At 31.9% G+C, this 24220-nt stretch overlaps 1 protein-coding gene across 3 annotated transcripts in view; it reads left to right on the top strand.

The window, feature by feature from the left end:
• The window catches only part of LOC106715819 (hemicentin-2), a 102525-nt gene that overhangs the window by 41199 nt on the left and 37106 nt on the right, over positions 1 to 24220 (top strand). The window contains exon 1 of one of the 3 annotated variants that reach the window (XM_014509176.2): positions 12552 to 12805. The exons of 1 other annotated variant lie outside the window; for it this stretch is intronic. In XM_014509176.2, the coding sequence (XP_014364662.1) occupies positions 12767 to 12805 (39 nt within the window). In that variant the 5' untranslated portion in view covers positions 12552 to 12766. Of the gene's footprint in view, positions 1 to 12551; positions 12806 to 24220 lie in introns of those variants that run through there. One more of the 3 variants, XM_045681506.1, reaches the window with a different exon arrangement.

Here is a 24220-nt window from a genome sequence, read left to right on the forward strand (position 1 = left end):
AGATTAATATTACGTATGTACAAATAGTTAAGACACATTGAATGAGGGACACAAGAAAAGAATTATAAATTCTAGAGCCAAAAATAATCAAACTTAGAATCTATCATTCAAACAAATACTTCGCTTCTCAAACGGTTTCGTAGTAACTGAAATTTTAAGAATCGCTTCCTTTTAAGATACACTTTATGTTAGAGCGCCAAATATTAATTTCTCGTTAAAACTTCTTGACAAAAAATATGAAATTTTGTCCGCTGATATGAATCCTACATCCACCATAAAATTATTCTTTTCCACAGTATTCCCGTAAGGAAGACGTAAACTGGGAACCGCTTGCGATATAAAACTCTAGTACGGTCAAAGACATAAACAACTTTCAAGGGAACGCAGAGGAGGACTTAATAAAAGGTCAGAAATCAAGAAAGGGAATTTGTTCATTCTAGAAATCTCAGTCAATGATACATTCTCGTCACACTTTTTTAATCTTTTTTTTTGTGATTTCCGTCCTTATCGGACATGCCAACCCCATAGTGCCTTTCTTTACCTTTTAATAGACGAACTGGCATAATCAAAGGCATGGCATTAAAATATTGTAAAAATTAAACCAACATCAATTGGATTAACTTTTAGATCTGCGAACAGCAGCTCACGATCCCGTCTGTTTCGCTCACACTCCAACAGCAAGTGTTGGACATCTTCTTTGTTATACTTATTTAAAACATTTAAAATGTGTTTAATTAGTTTTTAGTGCTCTTAGAAATTGTTTGAGTGGTATTTTTACAATAGATTAATTAAAAAGACTGCATACAGTCAAGTCTTAAATATTATCTTTGATAGAATTTAATCAGTAGTGAAAATTTGATTTTTTTTTTAAATTGCAAAAGATTTATACAAAATAATGATCGCCCATGCTTCGATCATAACTCACAATTTATAGAATGAAAAAAATAAAATAAGAATAACTTTGTACACTTCGCCACATAAATTTTAACTGTGTCAAATTTCACGTTTTTCCTTTTTAGGATTTTCCTTAAAAGTATGTAGAAAGTTTCCGCTTCACGTATTAATGAAATGATAAACAGAGCTCTTACACATATGTTATTGTGCATGAAGTGAAGTTAATGACACTAATAGGACAGATAAGTCTACTATCACGCCAATAAAAATACCAACAAAATATAAGACTTTTACAACTTTACTTTCCACGATTTTTTATTGTTATTTTTAGTCTAACATCTATTATACTCGTACCTGTCTAGTCTTTCTTTTGTTTCATTTAATTTGTAGTCGGGCATCCGTCCCCTTATCTACCTAATCTACAGTTTACATAGAATAATTACACAAGGCAATATACTATGTAAACAGAATCACTCAACAATAAAGGCTGACAAAGCTAGTAAATAAATCGTCATAATTGTTTCTAGTACTGTCTAGACTCCAGACATTTGTGTATTTATGAGGAGAGAAATAAATAAATGTCTTACTCGACCTATTATCGCGTTCCCTTGTCTTTGTAACGTCACTGTCTATCAACGTCTCCCTTTTGTAAGACAACTAAAATAACAATGAACATAATGAGTATTACAATAAGTTTTCTTTCTAAAGGATTAGGAAAGATATGTGTCTTTCACGTTAATTTAAGTACACATCTATGGCATTATAAAGTAAGATCAAAAGACTTTTAATATAGGTCATCTTAATTTGGTCATGAGAAAAAAACGGGCATCGTCATCTAGCGTTTTACTGTGGGTTTCTAAGACCAAAATATCCGTTTAAAAAAATATTGATATCTCTGTTTTTTGTATATATGTTTTATACATATATTTTGGTTTCAGAAACCTACGGTTAGTCTATTAAATCGTTAATTATTCGCAATTTTCCTTTTTTTTAATATATACTTTTAATTATAAATTTAGTACCTCTAAAATATTCCTTCAATTTTAAAATATGCTCTTATGAGTTTTTTTTTGTAGGTTTAAGATAAAAAGTATATATCGATAGTAGACACGTACAAATTTATTATATCTCGAACGAAGAGCCTTGAATTTACAGAATTGTCTCTCGATTCTCGACTTGATATTCTGTTAGGTAGCTTTATCGATACTTGTCGGGTACCGAGTACGATTGAAAAGATATTGTGGTACCGTTTAGATAGATTGACCTTTTAGTTTCAATTCCAGAATTAAATTCCCATGATTTTATGTACGTATTCTCTAATATGTCGAGAATTCAACTTTTGTTCTAATATAGTTGAATAGAGCTATTAATTGGGCTTCAACTAAGGTATCTACCTAATTTTTAATGTTCAACAGTATAAAAAAACTTAAGCATTTTAAAAAAAAAATTAAGTCCCTTACTTCATATCAATTTTTTTTTGTTAACACCTTCCTTGAAATTTTTTTTTTTTTTTTTTTGTTAATACCTTCTTTGAAATTGTCACTTGTAAAATTTAATGTTAAACTTGTAATTAAAGTGGTAAGAATTAATTAATAAACAACAGAAGAAATGAAAACAGACATTAATGATTGCAAAGCAAAATAAAACACAAGCAGACACAGATTATTATCTCTGTACTTCTTCTAAATCTTCTTTATTTATTTCATACACCCGGCATCAATAAGTAAGCAAACGACAACCTCTAAAGTGACCAGATAAATGTTGCAGAGTAATAAAATGTCTAATTCAATAAAATTGAATGTTATATTCAATTTTTAGAGCTTACCCGCTAGGGTTCGAGATCTGGGAGAGAAATACGAGTCGAGGATCAGTGATACAATATCCGTTGGGACGACCTATACGTCGAATAAAGTGCGGAATTCTATTTGTCGCTTTTATTTGATTCCGAGATGGCAGAGTCGATCCTATTTCGAGATTTAAGTGCAACATTCTACGGAAGATGATACATAGAATTTTGACTTGAAAAATTAATAATTTTATAGGACTTTCGAAAGTAAAAAATAATAAAACAACTTGATACTGATTCTATATTGTCATCCTACACAACTATATATTTTATTATTAGAAAAAAACACTAATGACTAATTAAATATTTACGAAACCTAAAACATGGTCTTAATTGCCTTTACCTTAACAGTCGAAATTACATTCAAAGCATTAAAATTCACGGGCAGATACAAAAATGTTGATGACTTAAGCAAGTATAAAAATGAGTGCTAATTAAAAATTAATTCTCAGATTTTTAAATATACACCGCTTGGATTAATTTCACTTTTAATTTATTTCATATATTAATATTTATTCAACAGTATTCTATTTTCGTTAACGTATTTAGAACAGCTTCTGAAACAGATTTGCTTCCATGCATTTACGAGTATCAAGTACAATTTTCAATCTTTGTTCTTGGCTGCTCTTTTCCATGACAGTTGTTCCACATACAAGTACATCGCAGTCATTGATGGCTAAATTGTAATAAATATCATAATTAATTTAGAATGTAACAAGCAATGTATAACAATCATTACGTATAAACGCTTTGATTAACTAAATCTTATGAAAATCACAGAATAATTGACAACGTAACTTAATTCCGATAGCTCTGAAAGTTGTGATGATAACTCATTGCACCAAAGACCTTAAAGTTCTTTACTTAATGTCTCTCGTTTTCTTATAAGTGACCTTAGTAATCGTAGTAACATAACCTAAGTCTTTACCTTTACGTAGGCAGTGAAATCTTACCTTAATATTCAATTACTGTGACCTTATTATTATATAGAAGACATAATCTCGTCTAGTTAATTTATTTAAGTGCATTAAAACTACGAAATGGTGATTCAACTTTTAATAGCAATTGCCTTGTAGCAAGTTTTACTTTTTCTCGTTAATGGGCCGTGCTATTACCTTAGGGTACTTTCTTAAGACAAGCTAAGTACTTTGTATGAAGTGGTTTTTTAAAAGTAATTTCAGGAGATAGTTTTGCTATACATTTAAATTGTTGCAACAAGATAAAAATTATACTGCATTTGAAATAAGAACACAATATGGTGTACATTGTGACGTCATTGATATAAAATCGAAAAACAAAACAACATCGTTTTCAAATAAACAAAAATACAAATGATTCTAAAAACATACTCGTAATAAGATTTTTAAATTAAAGTGGGATAAAAAACTACGCACATAAATTAACTAACGGTTCAGTCGCTGTGAAATAAAGTGTTCAATTTTATTTTACGGATATATTTGTTTTGGGAACATAGGGGAGCCAGTTTCGATTTTCTCGCTCCAGATAAGTTGTAACCTATCCTTATGTATAACTCAAACTAAACTGTGTAGAACGATCCTACACGAAATTTAAACTTACAAAGGGGATATAAATACTTCGATATTATTCGTTAAAATTAAATTAACCAATTAACAATAACTTCATTCAATTTCTACAAAAATTACCTAATCTCACATAACATCGTCGAATGTACCTCTATATGGAAAATTACTCCGTTCAAAATCTTAACGCCGCAAATGTTCGCAGCGTGAACACAATGCCTGTCTCAGAAGTAATTATCTTAAACAGGAGGGTAGTTTTGCCGCGAGGCAAAAGCTTTAATATTACACGTATATCGTGTCTTTTGTACTTACAAATAGGTCAAAGAAAATACAGATTCGACAACTCTATTCCATGAAAATGTGTAATGAATAATACGGATCGATTTTAATAATTTCTTTTTAACTTTCGCTTAAGATTTATAATTTGAAACACGCTTCTTACCACTGTTAGACTTTGGGAACTGAAAAAGCCCAACCGTGATAAAAAAACTCGTTTCTTTCGAACTTTGTAGCGTTAATCTAAAAGCTACTATCTCTATATTATCAACGATTATTCTTGCGTATCGCGATATCTGATACGAACCTTGAAATTAATAGCAAAGTTTATTACCGCTTCGAATCATCTTCAAACGTAACCTCAACTAACGCGAATATAACAAAAGAGCACAGTTGAACAAGGTTCCGAGTTTAAAGTTCGAAACTCGTATTGTTAAGCATAAAACTTGTTAAAAATTATTTTACTGGTACAAAGAATAACGAACAAACTCCGTGAGAAAAATGCTCCAATTATTTTCAAGATGCTCTCAGAATAGTAACAATTTTAACTTACAGGCAGACCAACGCTCTCTAGAAAATTTTACTAAAAAACAAATAAGAAAAATAAAGTGAAAGCGTTTATTATTTAGTACAGTAAAATACTTTTACGACATTTATATTATTTTGATAATTACTTTTATGATTGTAAAAAATTTTAATGCTGCAATTTCATAAGATTATCATATTTTTATATCATAAGGTGGGAAACGAGCGACCACTTGAATTTGCCGAAATAGCTAAGTGTCTGCTGTCCATCGACATTCGAAATTGCAGATGCATTGCCTACCTTTGTTTGATGGAGGAAGGGACGCAGGGAAAGAGAACATTTCCTCTTCCTATACACCACCTCCTCCGCAAATTAACAAGTCATCCTTAATTCTAATATACAGTAGAGTAATAAAATTTATCAATCACGAACAGAACTAGGTGAAATTTGATTAATATATTGTAGTTTGGAAACGTTGCGGAGTCCGGCTCCCTGCAGAAATTCTGATTCAGGTTATAATTAAGTTTCCTAAACTCATCTCTATGTTAATTGCTACACTGCAGCGAACTTTGCTCTGTAACCGATTCAATAGTTATATGAACTAGGGATTATCGAAAGATATTATGTTTGCTTTTAACATTGGTACGGAACAATTAATTAATAATAATTAACTCTCACTCAGACTCATTCAATGACAAGTAACCAATGTAATTAATGGTAGCAGCAACATAGTGTAAGATTCTTATAGAACACTTGAGTAACATTTAAGTGATTCTAAGTACGGTTATCCTCTATACATAATAATGAAATCTATATCTATATATATAAAAGAAAGTTGTGTTAGTTACACCATTTATAACTCAAGAACGGCTGAATCGATTTGACTGAAAATTGGTGGGCACGTAGCTTAGGACCAGGAAAAGGACATAGGATAATTTTTACCCCGTTTTCTATTTTTTATTCCGCGCGGACGGAGTCGCGGGTAAAAGCTAGTTTAAAAATAAAAAAAAGTAATATATCATACTCATGATGTATCTGCGATGCTAATAACGAAAGATCAATTTTTAAATTTTTTGTCAGTCGGTATGTCTGTTCACAAGACCGCGTTTGTTCCAGGTAATATCCGTTTGGCTGGATCGATTTAAACGGGATTGACGGCACGCGGGCTGATGTTATAGACTACTCTTTTAAAATAATATTTTTAATCTATGTCTATTCATGGATTGTATATATATTAGTTTAAGCTTTAACATTAACGATACTTCTCAGATTATAATTTATAAATAACAATATAGTTTGTTATTTATATGCAATGAAACAAACGTAACTTTGAAAAATGTACACAAGTCAGATGTAGCGCAAGATTTGTGTTAACCAATAACTCTTGGTTGCATACAGCGCTTGCGGAAATAAATGGTACTACTTCAAATTGTAAATACAACCTTAACTTGTAGAATAACCGCAACAAACGACTTCGTTGCAATCTTCTACGACTATGAATAAATTTTAAACTATACGTTTATATTTAACTAAATGTGACTTTCAATCAACAACGAAAACATCAATACAAGTTGAAGTTAAGAACCACTTCTGTCATACAGGGTTGTCTGGTAGAAATTGCTCATTGCGATGAGACCTTTGCTCACATTTACATATTAGCTTTAACCTCCATTCGCCAAACCGCTTTTTATCGTGCGTTAAAAATTGTTGAAGTAAAACAATTGCATTTCCATGTATCTGTTTATTCGGCAGCGCTTTTAAAATACGACGCTTCTTCATGGGTCATTTTGAGCGTTCGAGAGTGATTATAAAGCGTTCATCGCTCGAAAGCCGCCAACGGCGAAAAGCGGCGTTAAAAAATCGCCCATGCGAATCCTTGATTGTGTTTTATGTTATCCAATTGTTTGTTGTAATATAAACAATAGTGTTTATCTATCTATCTAAATTATAAGATGATAATTTCAGTGTGTATTTTGGCATATGCTTCGTACAAACTGTTTATTCTTTTTTTTACTAAATGGAGATATAAATATTTCCAAATTAAAGATAACGAGATATTCGGTTTACTTGGATTTTTATTCAAAACTTGTTTTTTTTTTTTTTTAACGCTGACGAAGTAACTTGTGAAATGTTCTTTTAATGAAGTCGTTAACGATGAATTCTAAGTTAAAAAAATCTTGGATTTTCTACATTTTTTAATAACAAAATGTCTCACATTTTTTATATTAAGTTAAATTGAAATCGAGTCTACGTGCAAAGCTAATACAGAACAAAGTTTTAAAATCCACGCGAGCTTTTGAAAAGTTTTCGTCTGACATTAAAGTTTACAAAATGTGCCCAGTTTTATTGAGTTTTCTTTTTATAAAGTAAAAGCTATTAGGCATTTATAAAACTTTGTCACGTAAAGTTCACATGTGCTTTTTACGAAAATATAATTTCTTTATGCAAAAAAGGGTATAAAATAAGAAAAAAAATAAAATAAAATCCTACAATTCAGTTCTGATATACCTTATATTAAAGTAACAATTAATTACATGACATTAAAAAAGAAAATACTGGAATATTCTTTTTAAAAATTATATCCTAGCTCCTTAACTATATACTTAGTTAATAACATACTTATTTACCAAACATCATTGCAACAAATAATACAATTTTCTAATAAATGTTTTTCTAACAATATACTAGAACCTCACGGAAAACGCAATTATATACCAGCTCTGCATGAGCATTGTTATTTATAATATAATTTGAAACATAGCTTCAATATGTTTTAGAAAGGACAAAGTGTACTTTAAATGTGACTGTGCATGAACTGTGACTACACTAACACTAAAACTTTAGATGTTGTCTTTTACTTTCTAATATTTCTTTATTAAAAAAAGTAAAATAATAGGTTTATTTTTTTATAGTCTACTTGCATTTTTTTGTGAAAACCAAAAAAAAAATACCGTTTTGCAAAGATAATGTGAGAGATAATGATATTGTGTTTCGATAATGGCAACACATAGTTGCACAACGTTAGAGTTTTTAAATTATTAACTAGCTGTTGCCCACGATTCAGTCCGCGCGGAATTAAAAAAAAATCATTATAAGTATCCTTTGTTTTCTTCCAAACTATGATATACATCTATGCCAAATTTCATCGAGATCTGTTGAGCCGTTCCGGAGATACCTACAAACATCCATCCATCCAAACATCAGCATTTATAATATTAGTAAGATTAAACTTAATTAAGGGTTAATAACATACTAGATGTCGCCCGCGACCCGCGACTCGGTTCACGCGGAATTAAAAAAAAATTAGTACTCTATGTGTTCTTCCAATAATCTATATATATTCCAAATCCAAACATTCGCATTTATAACATTAGTAAGTTCAGTAAGATTGTTAGTAAGATTTGTTAAATTCTACTAATTTCAAACCTGCAACATTATAACTAAATCATAGTTAAATGAATTTAAAACTTACCTATAAGATAATATTTGAAATTATAACACAATTAAATAAAAATGAACCTCTGACCCAGTTTTATCGAGGTGTTCATGCAAAGGGAACCGTAAAATTTGTATTAATAATGCGGTACAGGAAACACTCCAATTATTCCCTAATGCAATAAATCACTTTACCTCACCTCCATTGCTATATCGAGCTGTAGATCTTACCAACGGGAGAATAAATAAGAAATATTTACATAATTTATACGATTTTCATTACTAATAATTCATTATAGATATTTGGAATTCGTCTGTATTTAAAGTACGTTTCGGTTGACTCGAAATTACAACCCTAACAGTAATTTTCTGAGACCTAAATCCCAGTTTAAAACATATTGTTATCTCAGTTTTGTTAAAGATAATGACATGGATATGTTTTATACAGAGATTTTATTCTCAGGAACCCACAGTAAAAATATTATCTCAATATTTCGAAATAAAATAAGAGGGATGAAAATGTGTTTTACGGGTATCTAGTCTGTGAAAGATCTAGAAAAAATATCATTACTGGAAAAATAGAGGGAAAGAGACCCAGAGGGCGCCGCCCAATGCGCTGGACTGACCAATTATGCACCGACTCCAGCATACATAATGCCATCCACAGCGCCAAGAACCGCACAGAATGGAGAACTACCCTTCGCGAGATGGTCAAGAGGAGAGGTCGCGACCCTCAGGAGTAAGGAAACGATGCGCAGAGAGAGTCTGTGTAAACCCACAGTAAAAATAAAATAAACAAATCGATGGGTCCTATGTATAAAGGCCAATGTAACAAATTGATTATTTTTAATTAAGTTAAAATCTACGTCTTAGTCCAGTAAACAACATGCACTAAACACAAATATACATTTACAGGTTTCTGAAATAAAAGGGTCTATGCGGCATCTTAACTTCATGGTTGAAACTTTGAGAGCCTCTCCTGTAAAGTTGTCGATTTGCACATTGGCCCGTTTTCGTAGGTGCCAACGAAATACGTGAAATAGATAACTTAAATATTAGACCTGCTAGTTACACAATAACTCCTTATTCTCGAATTCGGCGTTACAAAAAACCCTTTGTCCTGTCTTTCATGTAATTTCATTTCTTTTCCCAGTCTTTTTCTTTTCCTTACATTTTTATATCCACGTATTACAATATATCTCTATAAAGAACAAATCTTGTAAAAACATGTGATAATAACATTAATATTGCTGTTTATAAAGCAAATAAAATAAAACATAAAAAGAAATTGCTAGGCCTCGTGAACCGCGACATTAAATACGATTAGCGTTATTTATATCCCAAATGGGTCTTTGTTCTACCAGATTACAAATATAATTCATATCTTATCTTACAAATATAATTCATACTAGCTATCGCCAGCGACTCCGTCTGCGCGGAATTAAAAAAACATAATAAGTGGCCTATATGTTCTTCCAGACTATGTTCTACATATATGTTAAATTTCATCGAGATCTGTTGAACCGTTCTTGAGATACCTTCTAACAACCATCCATCCATCCGTTCATCCAAACATTCACGTCTATATCTATATCTATGTATATAAAAGAAAGTCGTGTTAGTTACACAATTTATAACTCAAGAACGGCTGAATCGATTTGACTGAAAATTGATGGGGAGGTAGCTTAGAACTAGGAGACGGACATAGGAACTTTTTTATCTTGTGTGCATTTTTTTTATTCCGCGCGGACGGAGTCGGGGGTAAAAGTTAGTAATAAATATAATTGTACATATCATAATATTGTCATATTGGCGTATTATTACAACTGACAAGTTTTTATTTAGTTAGTAAGAAACCGATACCCACGATTGTGTTAAAATCAGTCGATGATATTCAGGCCTTTGTTGTGGAATTAATTTAATGTAAAACAGGCGTATTATTTTCATTATTCACTTTTGTTATTTCGAATACTAAATGTTTACGGCAAAATTCTGGCCAAGGCCAATTCTTTAGAGCCCTTTACGAAACCTAAACAACATTACTGAAGTTGAATTCTCATTTCTTTTATTAGCGTCATTTAGAAGCAATTTTTAAACCTAAGGATTTTTTTTCATAACATAAATAATTATTTTCAATAATTTTTAAATTCAACCAAACGTTTTAAAATAAAAGTCAATCATCTCTATAGTTTATTTAATAGAGTACTTAACAAAAAGCTATACCTTGTCATAAATTGATTTTTTTTTGTCTTAAACCTTTGTACCGAATTCAACTGTTTTTTGACGCTGAAGCATTTTCTACAATTAACATAACCAACTATGATTTGATTAATAAAATGCAATATTGAAAATTGATTTAAAATTAGATACCGTTTCCACGACTCATTTTTATCTTTTTTTCATGAAAAATGAGAAATAATTTCGTAGTTTGAAATAAACGGATTTAAAAATAACAAATATAAATGTTATGTTTTTATAAAAATCAAAACGACAAAAAATCGTAAATAGCGTTTAATTGATATTTTAATGAAAAATTAATGAAAAAAATGAAACCTAAGAAACTTCTCTAATGTAACATAATAATAATACTAAAACCCATTTTGTTGCAAAGGATTTTATCGTTACTGTACGAAGTCTGTGAACGCGTCAACTGTTCTAATAGAAATTACTTTTAATTAAACTTAATAAAGACAAAAACGTGCCTGGGACACTTGTTTCTAATTTCCTATGTACTGCGAAATAGTAGACCGAAGTTATGACTACTAATTTATCGTCATTCGTTATCACAAAATGTTTGTTTTTCAACACTATTGCTAGAATAAAATAATCTTATTGCCAAAAGTTAGATGCTAGTCGCTTTAAATTGTAAATAATTTCAATTTAGGTTAAATGCCACTTATTTTTAATTTTAATGTATTACAAAACAGATACTAAATACTTCTAAAGCTACGGTCTAATTGTGCAATTTAATTTTCGTATACGGAATATAATTTACGAACAGTAGAGGGTTTAACGTAGTAAATGTTCCTAACATGTTTACAATTTCAAGACTCAAAGCGAAATCTTGATAAAGGAGCATCGCCTTGAGGCATAAAGGTTTCTTAATATACATTATATTCAACGAGTATATATTTACATATTATGTAAATATATATTTACATACACGCGTATATAAGATGTTACACTTATGTATTTTTAATATCGACATAGCACAAAGTAAGCCTTACCGCGAAACTCTACTATATATAGTGTCACCGTTTTGTCACATAATGTTGTCTTTGTTTGTTTCAAAGAGAACGCTTCGACAGACGATCAGGACTTATCGACAGTTTCAAGTAATCAGCATACAAGTTGCCAGCATTTTTTGATGACGGCAAACTGCGCTGCTTTGTTTGGTGAACTTCAGCTCATTATGTATAGGTATGAATGAGTGTGAAGAAGTTGTTCCTCGAAAGATAATGAATCAATCTTATTATAACTTTAAAATATAAAGGTATATTACATTTGCTTTCTTGAGAATTTGTATTAGCTGTGGCAGAGTCTTTGGTTCTTAGTACTAAAAACTTTAATATCAAAAGTTAGTAAGAAAGATTCTTTAACAAGTTATGAAACTATGACAATAAAACGACCTAAACAAAGTTAACGGAGTGTAAACTTAAGTTTTACTGCACGTAACAGAATATCATATTATCTTGGGGTTCTTTGGTATTATTTTAGTGTGTTGAGATGTTGTTTTAGGACCTCTTGGGAATTTTAAACAGTCTAGCCACCGAAACTATTGTTGTTGATATCAACAAAATTATTTTAATTAATAGTATTTTCACGAAACTTTCACAAAGTTTATATTGTAAGAAATAATAAATACATAATCAGTACTGTGTATTCGTAACTGTTTGATTCAACTGCTATAGTTTGACGGCGCCCCCGTCAAAGTCAAACAACAGGTTGACTTTTAGCTGTCAAAAGTCAGCCTAGCCAAGCGTCATTGTCCATGGTTGTGAGGGCGGCCATCTTGACACCGTGTTGTTCGAGACGGCGCCCGCGCACCACGCTTGCGACGAATCGCTTAGCATCTAATTAACAATTAAATCTAGTGCGTAATTAAGTTGGTGTCGCAGTGATTAGACACTACAGTGTTCATTCCACTGTGTATTTTTGATTACTTAACCCTTATTAAACAACTAAAGGACTTGTGATTTTTCTACTCACGCCCACCTGCCGATATACCTGCTTTTCTACCCGCACAAGATGAGTTCTGATGAAGCCCTCCTGCCCCTTCAAGTACATGTATCAAAACATATTTTTATTTCTGTTTTTTTTCGAAGAAAATCAAAGGAATGACATGACTATCGTTTCTGCAATCATACTAATATTATAAGTGCGAATATTTAGATAGATAAATGGATGGATGGATGTTTGTTTGTGTTGTTAGAAAGTATCTACAGAACCGCTAAACGGATCTAGCTGAAATTTTGCATGGACGTAGAACATAGTTTGAAACAACACATAGGCTACCAATTAAGTTTTCTAATGTCCGTACGGAATTGCGGGCGACAGCTAGTATTTATGCAACATCTCATTAACTTTCCAAAAAAGTAACAATACGTTCTACCAACCTTAGCATTAGAAGGTCAACAAGTGACGCAAATAACCGGGTTATTGCACAAAAGATGATTCGTGTTATTTAAATTGTTGAAAATTACCATTAACAGAGTCGATAGCGAGGCGAAGGTTAGGTCGATGCGTTCAATTAACCTATAAAACGAAACCTTCTCCCTTGTTGACTGAATGGAAATATCAACATGCAGCGTTTTTTATTTACTCGTAAATTGAACAAAGAAACCAAATATTTTATACATCATAGTGTTTTAGAGAATATCCGTTTCAATATAAAAGTATTTATTTTTATTGACAATTTCCTAATTTTGTCTTGATCTATTTTCCAGCGAAATTTGTTTTTTTTTTTAGATGAAATGTAGCATCTTTAGATCACGTTTCATCATATTGAGATCACCGATTGAAATAACTACTTATTAATTTTTGTTTTAACTAGTGACAGCTAGTATACTATAAAACTAATATTTAGATGGATGGTTGGATGTCTGTTAGAAGGTATCTCCAGAACAGCTGCATCGATTCCGCTTAAATTTGGCATATTTGTAAATCATAGCCTGGAAGAACACATAAGGAACTATTTTTTTATCCGAGTAGCGGGCGACTGCTAGTCTACAAAGAAATATTGACACATTTTCATCTCACTGTAACACTACACGCGAGCATACAATTTGAAGAAGAACGGCGCCCTAAATACCACCGACATTCAAGTGACAGCTGATGTATGAACGTATTTCTCTAACGCCAGCCTTTTATTATTCGAATACAAACATCAAATTGAATGTTAAAATATTTGTTCAGAATATTACAAAAGGAGGTAATACAAGCTAGATTTTTTTATCCAACTGTTTATTCACCGTATTGGAACAGTTTAAAAAAACATGTTATTATCCTTTAATTCTTTAAAAACAAAGACTAACTACAATATGTTCAAGGTAAAGTTCCACCAGCTCTAAAAATACAATATGTTAAAATGTTTCCCAAAATTATGACTAGTCTGATTTTTTATAGTGGCAAACGAGTAAGCGGCTACCTAAATTGGACAAAATACCGAGTTGACCGCTGCATAGACATCTACATTCACAGATGCGTTGCGTCCCTACAGCCGACAGAGGACGGGACTCACAGAAACATAATATTTCTTCTCCCTAACGTCCTATTCAAAATTCTCCCCTTTCCCATATCTTATTTAAGAGTAAAGGGGGGGAAAGGATGAGACCTAATTTAAGCCTCATCGAAAAAAACGCGGAATTCGCTTCATGCTTGTCTTCTGTGTGGTCGTGGTATTTCATCTATCGTTCAACAGATCTTATTGCTGACTCTACCATTGTTGTAAAACTCCTTTTCTCTTTTCTCATTCCTTTTTTTTTACAACAACAGTTATCAATTATTTAATTTAGTTTAGTAATAGATTTTTTATTGATTAAACATTCGTTAAAATTGGAACACTCTCTATCACTTTCATAACATTTTGTTCGTAACGATTGCTTAAGTTGTGGTTTCAATCAATTTGTTTGACGCGGCATAGAGGCTTTGCTTAAGCTGATAAGCGGATCTAAGGAACTCAACAAACTTTTGATTTGTTTGAATTACCTCAGTTACCTCACTTTATCGAAATCTATTTACTAACAAAATAAATACAAGAAGCGATCAAAGTATCTTAGATTCTTACAACTTTGATAAATCTAACGATCGAATTACATAGACAACTTCAAACAGTCGATACTGACCAATTAAATTCAAGCTTAAATTAAAATTGACTGTGAAATCCTAGCTACCAAAACCTGTGAATTATTAAGTAGCGTATTTTTTCCCGTCCCATCATTTGCATTTTCTTCATTTACAATTTATTGAAACAAAGCACAAAATTCGAGGGTATACAAACGGATCTAATGAAGCCGAAAACGACGATCGAATTTCATTAATAATATTAAAACGTAAGCAGCCATAAATCTTGTAAACTCGAGCGAGACAAAATAATGCCGCTGCAGATTTTCAGCAATAAATTTAATAAAATATTCGCTGTTTATCTTCCGGCTCTGTAATGCCCCCGATAACGAAGCAAGTGACAGCGAACAGATTTATTACAACGTAAAAATTGACAGTATTGGTGATATCGGATTAACGAGCATTTGTGCTTGAAAATACCAGGAGTTAGAAATTTTACTATAATACTAGTATACGAAATGCCTCAATACAACGCTTATTTAACTCATTATCTGGGTCTTAGGTAATTACTTAGTATTATAAACTAAATAAATAAAAGTTAAATTATCCAGCATTTGAGTTGACACATTGTACAGAAGATTACTCTGGTTCCCGATGTGCCATGTGAAATGAAACAAAAGTAGTCTTCTGCGCGCAGTGTCAATTCAAATGCTGGGTACAATTTCTATACTTCAAATATCTCTATGGTACAGAAATAGAATACTCTATAGTATCCATAATGCTATATTGTCTAGTGTACTTACGTATAGAGTCAAAATACGCTTCGTGTAACTCATTGTTTGATGGCTGCTCACGTATCCAAATCAAAGTAAAGACGACGATTCCTTATTAACATGAACTGCAGCTTCTATTTGAACACGAAATTACTTTCGTCGTCGATTTGAGGTTGAATTCGTGTTTAATTAATATTTTATATAACTCCAACGAGTTACTTTCACTTTCGACTTTCTCCTTAAAGCTTCGCAACCCGAAATTCAATAAGATGTTTATTTCAAATTAATTCGTAATTTAAAACTCTATGCCCAGGGTAAAATTATAAAATTAATGTAATAACACATTTAAAATAAGAATGTGCGGTGCGGTATACGACAATATATAAAAAAATAAAAAAACGGTATTACTAAAAATACTAAAGATTTTTTTAATCTGGATTTCTAAACTTTTCAAAAAAGTATTTGCGCAATTTTTTTTTTATTTAAAAACTATATTTATATAACTAGATATTATTGAAAGATCAATTACATTCTTACTTGAAACTCATAGTATACCTTGATATTATTAAATAGGTATTTTATTTATATTGTAAAACAAACTAGTTAAGTAATTACAATTAAATAATTCTAATTTCAAATATAAATCCCATTCAAATACCAAAACGTCGGGGCGTCGGTGGCTCAGGGGTTAAGCACTGGACTTGCAATCTGCAGGTCCTGGGTTCGAATCCCGCCATGTACCAATGTGTTTTTCGATTTTCGATTTACATATGTACATTTATCCGACGTTCTTACGGTGAAGGAAAACATCGTGATGCAACCTGCACATATCTGAGAAGAAATTCAATGATATGTGTGAAGTCAACCAAGACGCACTTGGCCAGCGTGGTTGACTATGGCCTAGTCACCCCTAAATTGGGGTAGGCTCCGAGCCCCTCGGTGGGGACGTATAGTGAGCTGATGATGATGATGATGATGATGAAATACCAAAACAAAAGTAAAACGACAATTATTATCATTAATGTACCAAATTGAAAAGGAAAACGTCAATCAATAAAGCTAACACACATCAAATATACTTCACGGCATTTTACATTAGGTTTCAAAAGCTCACCTCAATAATTACAAACTAAATATCACGTGTTACAAATGTTGAAACAAGGAAAATCGATACCTCGACGTTAATTATCCAGTTGAACTTTCGGTCATTTTCCACGAAGTAGTTTTATGAATAGAGCACGTGTCGGAAGCTTTTGGTGTCATTAAGCTTGCAATTTAAGTCAGACTTCCATTCATGAATAGATAATAGACAAAATCGTATTTTAAGTTTTGACGTCTTTTTAAATGGAATTATAGAGACATGGATTTCAGTTTTCAGTCTACTAAAACTTAATTTCTGTCAGTATCATCAGCTAGAGCGTCGGTGGCTCAGGGGTTAAGCACATGACTTGCAATCTGCAGGTTCTGGGTTCGAATCCCGCCATTTACCAATGTGTTTTTCTGTAGTGGCTAGGAGCCTACCTCAAGTTAGGAGTGACTAGGCAGGTTGGTTGACTTCACATATATCATTGAATTTCTTCTCTGATATGTGCAAGTTGCATCACAATGTTTTCCTTAACCGAAAGAACGTCGGACAAATGTACATATGTAAATCGAAAATCGAAAAACACATTGGGCATATGGCGGGATTCGAACCCAGGACCTGCAGATTGCAAGTCAAGTGCTTAACCCCTGAGTCACCGACGTTCTCCTGAGCCACCGACGCTCTAATTCCTATAATTACTAGACATTTTTTTAAACATCATAAATATTAGAGTCATGACACTACAGCATAATATATCCTTGAAAAATTATCGATTATAAATTAATTCAGACCCATACTAACCTAATTAGTAAATAATATGTCGTGGTGGAAATAATTAAAAGGCACTTAAATAACGCTTGTACGGAACGAAATCTCAATTTAGTACATATTTAAAGACGGTTTAGTATACTCCCAAACTCATTACGACCACCTACGTGACAGCAATACATCGTTAATGCCTGTTATACACAGCTATGAAGGCGAAGCGAAGCGAAACCAAAACGAACTGGTATGTAACTGGCAAGAATTTAGTTCCAATTAGAGTTTCACAACGTGGAAACGAATCTTATATGAAAAGAAACTCTACGTTCTGATTTAATTCATTGCGTTTCATCGCTTTAGTTTCGCTTTCGAAACTGTGAACAACAAGCATATCTCTCGTAAAAGTAAATCACTCGTTTAATAGAGGTAAGAAAATCATTGAAATAAATTACCTTCATATAGACTTGGTCTGGAAAGACGTTCGCTGTAAATTACTAAGAGGCTGTGATTTAAGAGGGCCGCTTCTGTAAATCATTGCTCTCATAACCGTGAAATTGTTGTACTAATTTACTTGAATAATTATATTAATTACATTCCATTTTTCATAATTAGAGTGTGTGTGACAAGCACAATTTTATTTTATCATTAACAGTATTCGCTCACAGATATGTTCTTTGAAAAATATACTAACGCCTTCGTACACAAGACAACGCAAATCTTCGAATCATCTGTCATCACCAAGCCAGTCGCTCGCAACCCGTTTGTCAAGATCGTCGTGAGAAAAGTCGCTACGATTTTCAAGATGGCGGAACAAATCTATATGACATGTAGTCGTATCCTGTACTAATCGAATAGACGACTTACGTCGACGATTCACTATTGTCTTTCATCTTTTGTTTCACGTATCGCCTTTCTCGGTATGCAACCATACAATATTAATTTCGAAGGTTCACGTTACCTTGTGTACGAAAGGCCTTAACCTAAGGTGTGAATACTACTTAGACTTAGCATATAACTTGCCTAATATATAATGAGAGACATATGAATTTCATAATTTCGATTTCACATTTTGAAATCTAATTTAATTGATGAAGTTTTAGAGTTTCATTAATTCATAATTTTCACGGCGAGAACACAAAATTAACTTACTTACGATTCAGTTTTCCATTACTAATTAAATTTAAATTGATACGAGTTGTAATAAATTAAATGAAAACATTCATTTAATTAGAAGATGACTTATCTATTTGAGTTATTTATTTACTATTCGAGCATTCAACACAAACATTATTCAAATTTGGAATTAAAAATTCCACTCACTTTATGTAAAAAAAAAAATGTTTTGTAGGAAAAATTTAGAGCATTAATATTTTTCCTCTCTATCAAAGCGAAAGAAATAACTGGCAGCTTGAATAAACAATAACAAATTAAAAGTGAGAAAAATAAAAGCTCAGTGAAAAAGAGTGTACTGAAAACGTACGAGCAGTTATTTTAATTTTTTAATTACATTAAAATATTTAACCGTTACATTGTGTAATTGATATAAATTGTTGAAGCAATATCCAAACTTTATACAAAATTTTAAAACAAACTTTATAATGTGAGTATGTTAAGTTTTAAGAATTGTACAATCATCTGCAGAAATATATATTTACATTTAAAAAACTTTAGAAACTCGTGTAGGCTTTTCGTTTTAAAAATACGCATACACGTATTATATGTATTCATAGATGAAAGCATACGAATGGAGCATACAGATTTTTGAAACTGAAGGCAGTATAAATTTATGAATTTTAAAGAATGTATACATATTTATGCAGTTGACTGTACATCCTAATAAAAATCATATATTTCACGAATGTGTCTTTACTAAAATAACGTTTCTGAGTTGCAATTATTCTTTCTTATTTTAAAAATCAAAAAGTATTTATGTAATATTCTACTGTTCTTAGATGTAAAAATGTACCAAACTGATCAATCAATCAACAAGTAGTGTAATTTCAATAATTATATTACACTGAGCGTCTTAAATAAACAAACTATGTAGAAATTATTACTTACTATGGAAGGCATTGGGAAAGGCCTATGCTCAGCAGTGGGCAGATAAAGGCTGTTGATGATAATGATGATAATGATGATGGTAATGATGATGATGTAGAAAGGTCAATACTATACGAGATAGAGAATAGACTATTTCTCTTCTATCATTGGACCCAAGCTAGTAATTAACTTATTTTTTCAAACCTAAAAGTGAAATCAATTGAACACAAAAGATATTTAATTATAAAATAAACATTTGTAATCTAAAAAAAGTTAAAGAGACGTAATGACGATAATTCAAGTGTTCACTGAATGCAACCTTAACTTTGAGAGTGACCTTTACAAACGATCTCAGTTCGAGAAAAACTTGAGACTCGAAAACATTTTAAAACTTATAGAGGTTCCAAGTAATAAATGGTCTTGCTAAAAAAGCGCATGGAATGCTTTTTAAAGTGTTTTCTTTTCTTTGAAACAGATAATTTTACTTTTAAATAAGTAATGATTATTTTAAAAACCTTTAATCCACCTGACTATCTTACTTATATTATAAATGCGAAAGTTAAGATAGATGGATGGATGTTTAATTGAAGGTATCTCCGAAACGGCTCAAAGTATCTTGATGAAATTTGGCACAGATGTAGAACATAGTCTGGAAGAACATATAGGCTACTTATTTACGTTTTTTAAATTTTTAAACACCGCGCAGACGAAGTTACGGGCAACAGCTAGTATTAAATAATTCTCCGATGGCAAATCAAAATCCTGTCAAAAACCTTTGTCATGGTCTTAGTAAGTATTATTAGCGAAATCTTAAATGAACGCTCGAATAACTAATTAGATCAGAAGGTAATTTTAATTAAAAGGTTTATGAGGCAGTACTACAATGGATCGATCGCCATCTAAATGATGAATTAAGTCTTCGGTTGCTCTGATCATTCATTTCGTTAAATTTGCTTAAAAACTTCAGAAAATGTTATAAAATGTAGGTTATGACTACAATGACACTTGTGACACATATTGTGGTCTCCGGTAAAGAGAATCAAAGAAATGACAATATGTATTAATACGAATGTCCCTGCAAGGACGTTTATAGTGTTAGTTAAGTAAAAACGGTTCGAGATCGATTATTGGGTTTGACCGCAAGTTAAGAACAAGCGACATCGAAGACAATAAAGGAAGATAGTTCAAAGCTAAAAGTTTGTCGAATTTGTAAGATCGTCTTAGCAGCTTAGATAGTGTGCGGGGGATCAAACCCACAGTAATAGAATTATAACTTGTTAACTTATCCGCATTTATCAATAAACGTTATTATCCTCTAGGGCAGTGTTTCCCAAAGTGGGAGAAAACGCCCCCTTGGAGGCGTTTGAAACCTAGGAGGGGGCGATAAGGGGCTCAAAAAATGGGGGGCACTGAAATTAATTAAAGTAATGAAATTAAGGTTTTTAAGTTTTAGGGCTGATTAAAAATTAGGGGGCTCTGAAATATAATTGATTTCCAAAGGGGGCGGTGAAAGAAAATAAGTTTGACAATCACTGCTCTAGGGCTTTGTATATTAAATTACATCTCATTGGTTCAGAATGGATTGAGTTGTTTAACTTAAAAGTTGAATTTTGAGCGTAGCAGTGACACAGTCATCATATTCTTCTCCTTATTGCATTCGAATAAGGTACACTGATCATCAGATTCTAGTCCTTCAAATCGGGGAAATTTCTTGTTATATATTTTAGTGGCCAAAGGACATGGGATCGCTGAATGCCTTCCCCCAGAATCCTGCTAAGCTAAACTAAACTTAAAATTGTGTTCTGCACTCGCCCGAAATTCTCTAGAGAGCCTCCAAGAAGACTAAGAACTATAATTTCTTTCGTGATTTCAGTCGTCTCTCTCACCTTAATCATGTCACCATGGTTGATGAAAATGTTTTTTAAGTATATTATTAAGTATATTTATTAAACAAGTTCATATTTGTGTTGTAGTAAAAATAATTTCCAGTACTAAGAAAATGAAACTGTTAACTTAAAAACGGCTTTAAAAGGCCTCATCATGAAATAGTAGACAGTATTTCAATTACACCTTAGTTTAAACATATATCAATCATCAATCATCGATCCCTTTATCTAACGCTGACATTAGACAATATTAGAAATCATGATTATTCAAATATGTTTAAGTAGGCTTCTGAAATGCGATCTTCAATACATAGTATAAAACAAAGTCGCTTTCGCTGTATGTCCGTATGTATGCTTAGATCTTTAAAACTACGCAACGGATTTTGACGCGGTTTTTTTTAATAGATAGAGTGATTCTTAAGGAAGGTTTGTATGTATAATAAATTCATAATATAGTAGAGAAACACTGATAAATTTAAAGTTTTCTAATGTGATGTCGTAAATAAGCACGTTTTTTTGCGCTTATATTGCAAACGCTGGCTGAACCCTACGAGATAGACCAAAATAATGTACTACAGTATTGTTCACCTTAAAAAGTTCAACAAAAAAGTCCGCGATGGTATAAGTCTATCTCTTAGGGATAACCCAGCATAACCATTTTTATTCTTTTACGAAGTGATTTTAAACAATACAGCATTAATCCTTATCCATTTAAGTACCTTAAATAAATTGTGCATTTATTCTGTAGTAGGTATATTTTGCATTGCACCCGTGCGAAGCCGGGGCGGGTCGCTAGTGATAAATAAATAACAAAGTTTTTTTTTAAAGTAAAAAATACTCATTATCTACGTTGACGTCCAAAATATCAATCATCGGTAGTCAAAGGGTTAACGTGTTTATCAAAATAGTGTATAACTGTATGGTTTGGACTAACATTGAAATTGTTTTCGAAATTAAGCGATTGTTATTAATTATACAAAGAAAACATTGTGTTATTTTTATAATGAATCCTTATGAATACAGTAAAACAATAGGGTAGTCTTAAAAAGGTTAATTTTCAAAAGCAAACATTGTAATGTTTCTCGCTTTTCTTAAACACTCAGGTATTTACATTAAAAAGGTATTTGCTGAGAACAAGACGAAGGTTGTGTTAAAAGGAAATTCTGGAATTTCTATATCTTCCATCCGGGTTCCTTTGCGCTTTGTTCCATTATAATTCTACTGTATTTTTAACTGAGCTCTTATTGTTACGGAATAAAACGAATCGATTTCTTTGTCTTTTACAAAGTAATTTTTAATTAATTACTAGCTTTTGCCAGCGACTTTGTTTGCGCAGAATTAAATAAAAAAGAGTGACAATTACCCCATAATGATGTACGTTAAAGCAAATTCTGGCGGCTACTATCCATTTTTCGATAAATGTAAAACTTTCGAAATATGAAATTCGCAACTTTCGAAACATGTATACGTGTTTTGGTCGTAAGTTTCTTGGTTACTTTTACGCCCGATTGAGGCGCTGCACAAATCTCATACAAATTTGTCGATAAGTTGTATCGACAAATTTGTAGAAATTCAGCGTAATTCCTGTCAGCATGTCACCTGCTTGAGCTTCTGTGGGCCTAGCACGAACATGACAATCGCCATAATCGATAAAATAAATATTAAAATCTGTACAGCGCCCCCTGTCGCGCATAAAGTACACCAAAAATCTCATACTAATTTTGACATAATTGACGAAGGTGATTTTCATAAATATTCCTCTTAGGACCACTGATCCTTGAAGTCCTTTCGTAGTTACCTGATAAGGAACATCCATCCATACATTGCCAAACATGGCCAATTATAATGTTAAAAATTTACCAATGGAAATTTATGATATTTTATATGTTTAAATAACTTCTTAATTACTGTAAGTAAAAGTTTTGATCGTTTTCGAGTCCGGTTATTTTAATGAATTGACCACGTAGCGACCGAGCAAAACTATTGGGTCGTCCGGTAAACTTTAGTCGCGACAATTTATGTTACAAATTTGTTTTACTTTGAACGCCACCGGTAGCACACCTATTGACTCATTGTGTGAGGATGAAATGTCGCTGGTTTGATTTAACATCGCTGTAGGCATTGTTTTTTTATAACAAGTGTAACTAATATGAGAGAAAGACTTAGCGCAAAATATTGTAATTTAAATACAGAAGAAATCTACTGTTACGTTAAGTAATTGTAGAAACATAAAGAATTGACTATTTTCATTTATTTGCATTAAGAAATTTCTACTTAAAATATAAATAGAAAAATGATATTTTATTCACTACTCTTTCAAGAGAAGCCCGGTTTTAAATAAGATTCTGGTCGAAACTTTAAAACATGTTTACTTAACTACAAAGATCTTGAAGATAAGTATACACTTTTAACTCTCATGGTCGTCGTTAACCAACATCTTTTAAACTTCTGCACCATAATCATGACCTTTTATACAAAATTTAGCCAGGTAATAGTTTACAAAACCACATTTAATGTACTGCCCAATCAATTTTTTTTATATTAAAAATAAGTAGATTACGAGTACATACATACCAATCTGGGAACAGAAGAGAACGTACGAGTATTTCCTCTTCTTATCCATCTTCGTACCTGCCATTCCACGTCCCATTCTAATCATGTGCTTACTCGAATATTTTGCTAAGAGGAAGAGGACTAGAGCCACAAACACGATCAAAATAAAAAAATATTATTCTTTAAAAGTTTATTTAGACAAAGAATCTGACGTTCCATTTTAAGACTCCAAATTAATAATAGATTGCTGTTAATACCGCAAGACGAGTGAAACCGTATGGCACAGCTAGTCTGTGAACAATATTTGTAGCTATATTAAATA

This window comes from Papilio machaon, chromosome 16 (assembly GCF_912999745.1).
Source record: "Papilio machaon chromosome 16, ilPapMach1.1, whole genome shotgun sequence".
Lineage (NCBI taxonomy): Eukaryota > Metazoa > Arthropoda > Insecta > Lepidoptera > Papilionidae > Papilio > Papilio machaon.